The following is a 9312-nucleotide window of genomic DNA, read 5'->3' as shown; positions in this document are numbered from 1 at the left end:
GCCCGGGCAGGCCGGCACAAACAGAAGGGAGGAAAGGGAAGTGCGATGCCGCTGGCCACTCCACGCGGCTGTTGGGATCACTTTCGCCTTCCCGTTTCCCCGCCCGCAGCGCGTTGCCGAGCGGAGCCGCCGGCAGGCCCGGCCGGGGAGCGGCGGGCGGCGCCGCGCCGGGGCGGAAGTGTCGGGCCGGGCCGAGGCGGCGGAGAGGAGGTAAAGCCGCCGGGGCCGGGGCCGAGCGGGAAGGGCCGGGGGACCGGGACAGCGGGAGCGGGGCCGGGCAGTCCTGCCGGGACAGCGCAAAGCCGGGCCGGGCTGGAGGGGCCGCGCTCCGGCCCCGCGGTGCCGGGCGGGCTGAGGGGACAGGAGCGGGCGGCACAGCGCGGCGGGACGGGGCTGGCGGCTGCTCCAGCGCTTTTCCCTCTGGGACAGCCCCCTCCAGCGAGGCTGTGACGGGAATTGAGCAGCAGCGGCCTGACGCCTGCCAGACAAAAAGGCAGTAACCGTGATCACAGATGATACTGTCCGGGGCTGGTTTTTTCAAGCACCCCAGAGCTGTTTGACGCGGAGCGGGGCCTGGAGGGGGCAGCGCTCACTGGGCGGGACGATGGACCCGCCGGGGTAACACTGCAGAGGCACAAAGGGCATAAAGAAAGCAGAGGGGTACCCCCAGTCAGAGAATCACGGAGTGGCTTGGGTTGGAAGGCACCTTTCCCAGGACGTCTAGTCCAGCTGCTCTGTGGTGACCAGGGACATCGTCAGCTAGGTCAGGTCGCTCAGAGCCCCGTCTAACCTGACCTGGAATGTTTTCAGGGATGGGGCATTCACCACCTCTGTGTGCAAGCTGTGCCAGTGCCTTGCCACCCTCACTGTAAAAATGTTTTTCCTTGTATCTAATCTAAATCTACCCTCTTTAGTTTAAAACCAATTTATCCCTTGTCCTGCCTGTGTAGAATGTCCTGCTACAAGAGCTCCGGGCTCTGAGGACAGCCAGGACCTTGAGGAAAACACCTCTGGCTGCAGTAGGGCTTCAGTCCATGGGAACGTGCCAGAACCAGGACTGCTGGGTGCTCCCTGGAACACCTCAGCTATGCATTTCACACTTTGCCAGCTTGGCTGGTCAGTCGGAGGCACAAGGACTGAAACTCCTTCAGAGTATCTTTGGACTATAAAATGAGTCGACTCCAGTGGAAAATGAAAGCAAAGCTTTGTGAGCTGCTGTCTCTGGGATACCATGTCCCACTGTGCTGTGCTTTACTGAGTAACAGTACACCCCTCAAAGGTTACACTTGCTTTAGCAACTCCTCTAACAAGGAAATCCCCATAACTCTGTCATGCTTGTGCTGTAGCACTCCCCTGGCATCAGGCCATTTTCCCTATGGTCTCTCAGCTTGCCTGTGTGATTTTGTAGGGTGCTGGAGATGGCAGGCAGCTCTGCTCCTTGGATTGGCAGCGCTTATCTCTTCCTCAAGTCGACGTGCAAGACCATCACCCTGCCATCCCTCTATGAGAGCTCCCAGAAGAAGCCTTGTGTGTTCAGTGCCCTGAAGCTGGCATTAGCAGGTACCCATCCTCTCTGGTATCTTGGTGTTCAATACCATGCCTTTCTTTAATCTCACACTCATGGGTAAGGAAAGCTCATACTCTGTTTAGGAAAGACAAAGTGTAGCAAGCTCAGCAGAGGTTCACCAAAATGGTTGGGGGCTGTAGCACTTTTCCTGCAAGGAGAGGCTGAGAGAGTTTGACCTGTTGAGCCTGGGGAAGAGAAGGTTTCAGGGGACCTACCAACAGCCTGCTGATAAGTGTGGGAAGGGAGAGATGGAGCCACACTGTGGTGGTGCATGGAGAATGAGAGGCAACAGGCACAAACTGAAATTAGAGGTAGACACCAGATAGGAGAAACATTTTCCCCATGAAGACAGTCAGGCAGTTGCCCAGAGTGACTGTGTATTCTCCATTATGAGGGCTTTCAAAATGGGACTGGATAAAGCCCTGAGCAACTTGTTCTGACCTTTGCATGGAAGGTTGGGCTAGGCACTGCCTTGGCTTCCTTCCAACTTGAACTATCCTATGAATTATCCAATTTTATGAATGTTTGTTTAAATCCATTTATATAAGACGGGAGAAGACTGCAATTGCTATGAAAGATTTAATTGCTGTATTTATACCACCACAGAAACATGACTTCTGCTTTGAGGAGCTGGTTTCTAAATTAATAGCCAGCATAAATTCATTTCTGATATAAACAAGCACACTTACATTAGCTTGAGGTGTTTGTAACCCTATTTAGGTTAAAAAAGGACTTGAGATGCAAATGGCCATAAAAGTATGTATTTCTCTATCCACCCTTCCACCATGCACACTGCAGGATAATAGTAATTTGAAGAATTTATCACACTTACCTAGAATTACTCTCATGGTGTTCTTTACCTGTCACACACAGCTGAGTCTCTATTGTTTAATTTGGCTTCTCTAACTATTCTGCAGTTTCCTCTGGAAATCATGCCCTGTCAGATATTTTTTCAACACAGGCCTGCTTGACTTGCAGCTCAATCCAAATACGGGAAACAGGAAGCCTAAAACAGTTGTCCAGTTAGGCTTGATTTATGGCTGCTTTATGGCATTGGAATGTGAATCTGCTCACACATTTAAAAGGAAGCTCACAAAACTGAAATCCTACCATGCTTATTCAGACCTGAAAAAGACATGAAATCTGAAGCTGTCTGAGGTTTCACACAGAAATGCATGCAAAGTCCCATTTTTTAAGGCAGCTTTACAGCTGCTATTCATAAAGGTTTCCATGTCTGTGCAGCTTTGCCTCCTCAGCCCTTTTGCCCTGTTATGGAAATTTTGTTTAATAAGCACTCATTGAAAGCAAAGCATGAAGGAAAAGACATTCTTGGTCATCCACAGTGAATTATAATGCCTTTTCTAGGTGCCTAAGCCCATGTGTCAGTTACACATCTGGTCAAAACTAGACCAGATGCAACCAGGACTCAGTAAACATGTAAAGCCACTATTAGATGCTGTACTTCTAAATGCCAGGTCACTTGTCCTGCTTAATGTGGAGCACACAAGTCTGCCTTGCCTTGAGATTGTCCTCCATGCCATGACATGTGGTTTGGAAACACCTGATGCAGTGCCAGTGTGAGCTGGTGCCTCCGTAAAGCCCTGTGCAATGAAAGCCCAAGAGGTTCAGTCAGGTCTGGAAGCAGTACAGCAGCCTCCTATGGGCTTCTGCTGCAAAAAAAGAGAAAAACACATACTTTGAAATGTCATCATCAGCATCTCCCTGTGGAGACAAGGACAATGAGCACAGCAAATAAAAATTAAATTTTTCTGGGAGAAGGAAGAATGAAGTTCTAGCAATTTCTGTTTCCTCATCGCTTGTGCTCCTCCTACACTAATGTTAGAGGGTACATCCCTGGCTTCTCCTTGCTTAGATTTTACCATGAATTAATTCTCTGTGCAAAAGAGTTTAACAAGTCAAGGCCCAATCTCAAGCAACTTAATTCCTGTCGCTGGATCTACCATTTGCCTTTTGTGAGATGTATTAAAAGCTCAGAAAGACAATAGTTACCTCTAGGCACAGGATGGAGAGGAAACACTAGGTCTCTTTCCAGGACCTTCATCACTGCATAAAATTCCAGTCAGAAGGACTGAAGGCTGACTTGAGCACTGAGCTGAACTGAGCTTTCATCTCTAAAACTTTGCTGTGCTACCAGTTTAGCATAACCATTTCTGCCCTGGAAATGGAACCTCAAATTTAAAATTTCCCCTAATAAACAGCGTTGTTATAGTTACCTGGGATATAGTTCCATAGATCTTCAGTTGGACACCATACTTCATGGAGATCGGTGGTGTCAGGGAAGCATAAACTTAATCCTTCCCTCTCGGTTTTACATACAGGTTTTCCATCCCAGAGGAATTTCAAAAAAGAGAATTCAAAAGCTACTCCATTGTAGGCTTGTTGTAGATGGGAGTGGGTCAGGGTGGGCTGTCTCATGGCTGGATTGTGACTGTGCTCACTTCTCCCTGCCAGACTGCACGGGCAGCGTGAATGGTGTGGACATGCTCAAAGTGCACTGCAGCCACCCACACCTGATAGTCCAGCTCAAGTTCTGCAAGCGGGAGAACTGCCGCCGGTTCCTGCGGAGTTACCGGGAAGGAGCACTCCAGAAGTCCCTCCAGAGTCACCTCCAGCTCTCCTTGGCCACGACCACAGTGCCTCTTGAAGTGGAGCTGAAGGCTGGCAGTGAGCACCTTGACAAGATGCTGAAGGATGAGGATCGTTGCCTGGAGTGCATCTACAGAGAAAAGGTGAGTGGGAGAGGGAGGGAGGCTGGGCAGCAATGAGCTGTGGTGGCACAGGGCTTGTGAAGGTGGGTGCAGATCTTGTTCTGATGCAGCATGTTGGCTTAACAAACTTCTCCGTTCTTCAGCCCTCAACTCTAAGGTGGAGGAATAGCTCTGCCCTTCCTCAGAACACGGCTGTGCCCTGTTCTGGAAGGGCAGTAGAGTTACCTAAAGCAGCCTACAGAGATCCTGCTGACTCATGGTGGCTTTTGTGTGTAACAACTAGTGTGGCTGTTATGCCCACTAAGACAAGGAATTCTAGGTGGTGCAGCTGAGGGCACAAGTGTGCCTCAATACAGCTGTGAGGCAGGCAGAGAGAACAGCAGTCCTATGTAGAACCATCACTGTTCTGCATCTCCCTCCCCCACCTCACACACACCACCTTCTCCAAGAGTAGTAAAGGTAACTGCACTTGGAAATGAGCAAAGGAAGTGAGTGCAAACACCTCACATCACACCAACAACTTGTGTCAGAGTGGGGACACACAGCATCTGCTGCCAGCAGGAGTAGGCTGCCCTTCTGAAAGCAAAGTGTCTCATCTGACATCTGGCTCATTGCACACTTTGGCACTGGCACTCTAATCCTGCTTGCAAGAACAGTGAGATCTTGTCATCTCACTACAAGGCACTTGACATGATTAAACTCACTGCCTTCTTCCCCTCCTCTTTTTTTTTTTTTTCCATCTGGAACTTTAGCTCTGGTTCCTCTAAATGGTCCTGAGAAATAGGCACTCACTACTCGGGATCATTAAGCACAAGAGCATGTTTTGCCAGGTTGCTTTTCTGCAAGTGCACAGAATGAAACTCAACCCTTTCATCCCCAAACCAAACAACATGTGATATCCCATATCCTGTGAACTTTGGCTTGCTGCTCCCTCCCTCTGCTGAACTAGCTGGTTGGACAAAAGAAATGGGCTTATTCTAGGTTCCCCAAAAGTGACTCAGTCTGACCCCTGCCTAACAGTGCAACAGGCAGAAAGATGACACTGAGGCACAGCCGTCAGCAGCCGAGAGCAGTGCTGGGTACCTGCTGTATGGGAGCTGAACCAGTGTTTAGCTCTCACTGAGTCACAGCACTTCCAGGTTTGACTCTTCCCATGTGCTTTGCCTTCTTTACTCCTTGTCTCATTACCTGATTTTGGAAGTCAGGCTAGTTTTCTCTTGGCTAGTGAGAAAAACTGGCTTGGCAAGGACGCAGCAAACAACAAACCTTAGGGAATACAGGGGCAGAGAGAGAGAGAAGGTGGTTAACAGGAGCTGCCTGCTTCGGTGGCCATGAGCTGTTGGATCAGGTCACCTTGAGATTGGTCTGTGGGTCTGACCTTCATATGGAGCTGGGAGAAGCCACTGCTGCTGCTGCAGTGCACCCTGGTTCTTGCTGAGGGCTGCTGGAAATGGACATGGGCTAGTAGCAGTTTTGTGCAACTTGTAAGCACTACTGCTGCAGGTGAGAAACCACCGAGGGGAAGACTGCCTATTTCATATCACATTACAGATTCAAATCCACACATTTCCAGCCTGAACTCCATTAGGCTATCTCATTTGCTATATCTCATTGCTCCTCTCTTGACACCAACATCTACAGCTGTGCAAGGTGGTGGCTCTGGCAGAGTCACTGATGCTGTTTGCATTCCAGCCTGACCGCCTGCCAGATGAGGAGATCATGGAGCTGGAGGAACGTCTCAAGAGCCTGATGCTTCACCAGAGCACCAACAACAATGTGGCTGTAAAAGACTGCTCATCTCTGAAGTCCTCATCTCTGCCTTATCCTCCTCAAGGCAGCTCCCTTCCCCCACAAGTCACCTTCATCTTTCAGGGACAACAGTTCGGTGAGTAGCTAGAACTGACCAAGAGCTCCTGTCAGCGTTTCAATATTTTGAGGATGCTTTGGCAGGGGAACAGGGGACTTGGTCAGAGAGGCCTTACCAAGTTGCCTTTGAAAGGCTCAAACAAATGAAGGGGGTGTCCATCAGAAAAAAAAAAAAAAAAAGAGCTTTGGCGAACCACAGGACAGTTTTGAGGGGAAAAAATAGAAAATGGGCCTTGCCAAGCTTGCAGGGTAGGGGCAAGCCCAGGCGCTTTGTTTTTGTGGGAGGATTTCTGTAAGGGAGCAGCCTGGGCAAAGCAGGGAGCTCAGACTCCCTGCTCCACAGAATATTGACCAAACCTTGAACTGGCCCAAGCTGCATCACATCAGCCATGAAACTTCTGTCTTACCTGCCCTCTTCCCCTTTCAGACAACAGAATGATCACCCCAGATGACCACCAGAAGTTTGCCAAGTCTGTGTCCAAGAAGTGGAAGCAAGTGGGTCGCTCCCTGCAGAAATCCTGCCGGGCCCTGCGGGACCCTGTCATTGACAACCTGGCTCTGGAGTATGACCGAGAGGGACTCTATGAACAAGCCTATCAGATGCTCCTCAGGTTCATCCAGTCGGAGGGGAAGAAGGCTACAATAGCGCGGCTGATCGCCGCCCTGGAGGAAAACAGTCTCATCAGCTTGGCTGAGGAGCTCTTGGGCCTCCATTCCAATGAGGACTGCTCCTAGAGCCCAAAGGACAGTAAGGCCATTGCTAAGGGCTTTCCTGCTTTAGCTACTGTATGAAACTGCTGCCAGTGTCTGGGAACGTAAAGTCCTGAAAATCACCACGGGTTTCCATCTAGGTGGGAATGCTCAGGGGAGAGGTTCTGTGTTTGCAGAAGTCAGCATGGACCTCTGACTTCCCTTATTTCATTGTGTTTCCAAAAATCAGCACTACCTTCCTGTGAAGTGGTGAGAGAGGCTTTCACCCTGACTTCCTTCAGGACTGAGGGTAAGGAAGGTAACTTCCTTCAGGACTGTGACAAGGAAGCAGCCAGACAGCCCTAGGGGAGAATAAGGGAGAGAAGAATAAGGAAGGCTTGTCACAGAATTTCTCTGGGAAGCAGACAATGCCACTGCTTCAATGCCTGGCTGTGTCCAGGGCCATCGCCTGGAGAACTGCAATTTATGTTTATATTGAAAACATTTTTTGCCCTCAGGCATGACATCGAATAAAGACAAAGAGGAAAGTAAGGAAAAGTCAATTTTACATTATTTTCCTTCTTTGTTTGAAAGACAAGGAACATCTGTGGCAAGTGCATCTGTCCTGCCCTGCTCTATTGTAGCTCCTTCCCACCTCTCACCACCTGAAGGTTTTCCTTCTACCTGGGACAGCCATAATCTTCCACAGGGCATGAGACTGCTGCTGTAGAACAAATGTCAGGCACTGAACAAACAATATGGACAAACTCAAATTCAGACAATGCTTCTCAACTTCTTCTGATCTGTGGTAGACAGCAATATATTGATGACAGTGTGCTTAGCTCTTGCCTTGCCAGCCTGAGGGAGCCTGCGGCTATGGAAAGCAAAACACAGTGCTGGAAGGGAAACTCTCTCCTCATCAGCAAGTTACCTGTGGAGCATGGGTTGGAACTGCTACCCTCAGGTGCACTGCAGTATCAAATGCCATTCTGAGCCCACAGAGCTGAGCAATCACCTGACCTAGTTGGCTGTTCCTGCCTTCACTCACTTCTTAACCACCCATCCTAGGCCTGCTGAGCCCCTGGAGGGGACAGCTCACACTGCTGTGTCCCACAGGTGTCAGGATCTGCACAGAGCCTTTCCCTGACACTGCTGTCACTGTGTGACAATTGAGCATCAGCTGCCACCATGCCTGGACTTATCTGCACTGATTTTGAGGGTAAAAATGCCTTAAGAGACAAATCTCCCAAACCCCAGGGCTAATTCCTGCTTTCAGTTCCAGAGAGAGAACTGAATGTCTGCTGGTATGGCTGATGCAGACTGCAACAGAGCAGCTGCACCTTTGCCCTAACAAAGCACACAGCAACAAGTGTCTGGCATGACATGGGTCCCATGAAGGACAACAGCAGCTCAGTTACCTCTGACATATTCCCAGTGCTTTCCTGATAGGTTTTTACTAATCCTTTTCCATTAAGTCGATCCTTTTTTGCCCTTCCCATCTGTGGAAGTAGCCAGTGGGCCATGGAAATTATTTCAGGTGCAGAGGGTGGCTCTGGCTGTACACACAAAGTCTGTGTGTGCCTGCAAATATCGGGCTGCTGGCAGTCATTGCAGGACCAGCTTTGAGTCAGGGCCTGATGGCCTTTTAAACCTCAACTCACATCTTAATCCTCCCCTGGAGTCAAAGCTGTAATTCAGTAACGAGGAACACAGTCTTGGATTCAGGTAGGGGCTCAGATCCAAGCTCCTGGGGTTAGAGCTGCTCCCTTACCTCCTGCTGGAACACCTGCTGTGAGCATCAGTCCCTGGAGACCTGGATGGGCAGGGTTTAGATGGCCAGCTTCCACCCAGTTGGGATCCACATGCTTCACATGAGCTGAGTGTCAGCCTTACACATTCCTCGGTGTAAGCCTGAGAAACATGACTTGTTTTCTGCATGTTTTGAATGCCCAAGGTTACATGCAGAGCCAAGAAAGGAAAGGAAAGGGGATTAAGGATGGGGAGGTTTTCAGGGTGTGAGTGACTCTGCTTCCATCTTGCTCTTAGCTCCAAAGGAAGCAGGACTTCATGCAGGCACCATCTCTGCAAAGACTGGGGCTCCATCACCTTTTGTGAAGCCATTTTATGTCAGTGCCATTGCAGTCTCATCTCCTCCATTCCTGCTCCACATCCTACCCTCCCCCTTCCAGTAGTACCAGTGCTCTTCCCAAAATGAAGCAATTTCCTCTCTGACAGTCTTGCTTTTGGGACTGACACAGTGGTGCTGATCTTAGCTAACTTAGGCTGCTGTGGAATCATACAATAGCTTTCCTGCCACATTGCAGCTGGGGAGCTCTGTTTGGCAGAAACCCACCTGACAAATCATGTCTTAAAAAATTAAAAAATCAGGAACTTGAAAATTACTTTAATGGCAAGAGTGTTTGCTCTTGATTTTGCAAAAATGATTTTTTTAAGAAAGGT

The 9312-nt window shown here is 49.5% G+C and overlaps 1 protein-coding gene and 1 long non-coding RNA gene across 2 annotated transcripts; one reads left to right on the top strand and one right to left on the bottom strand.

Moving 5' to 3' along the window:
• Positions 1–76: 76 nt before the first annotated feature.
• On the top strand, positions 77–9312 carry TRADD (TNFRSF1A associated via death domain). Its single transcript, XM_085071786.1, has 5 exons — positions 77–210; positions 1409–1560; positions 4040–4317; positions 5989–6181; positions 6590–9312. Exons 2-5 carry the CDS (start codon positions 1419–1421, stop codon positions 6895–6897), a joined length of 921 nt encoding a protein of 306 aa, XP_084927912.1. The 5' UTR covers positions 77–210; positions 1409–1418; the 3' UTR covers positions 6898–9312.
• On the bottom strand, positions 2313–4043 carry LOC146432247 (uncharacterized). The gene is made up of 2 exons (XR_014854510.1): positions 3802–4043; positions 2313–3237 (listed from the first exon to the last, which is right to left on the bottom strand). It is a non-coding gene; the product is annotated as an uncharacterized LOC146432247 (long non-coding RNA).

Source organism: Lichenostomus cassidix, chromosome 11, assembly GCF_008360975.1.
Source record: "Lichenostomus cassidix isolate B80296 chromosome 11, HeHo_3.0, whole genome shotgun sequence".
Taxonomy (NCBI): Eukaryota; Metazoa; Chordata; class Aves; order Passeriformes; family Meliphagidae; genus Lichenostomus; species Lichenostomus cassidix.
Note: the sequence above shows the minus strand (reverse complement) of the source record. Positions and strands in the feature narration are given on the sequence as shown.

Excerpts from the sequence above, each read along its gene's own strand:
- TRADD (XM_085071786.1), top strand. The coding sequence starts at position 1,419 with ATGGCAGGCAGCTCTGCTCCTTGGATTGGCAGCGCTTATCTCTTCCTC. Across the intron at positions 1,561-4,039 it reads CCTGAAGCTGGCATTAGCAG|ACTGCACGGGCAGCGTGAAT; the intron begins GTACCCATCCTC and ends TCTCCCTGCCAG. Across the intron at positions 6,182-6,589 it reads CTTTCAGGGACAACAGTTCG|ACAACAGAATGATCACCCCA; the intron begins GTGAGTAGCTAG and ends TTCCCCTTTCAG.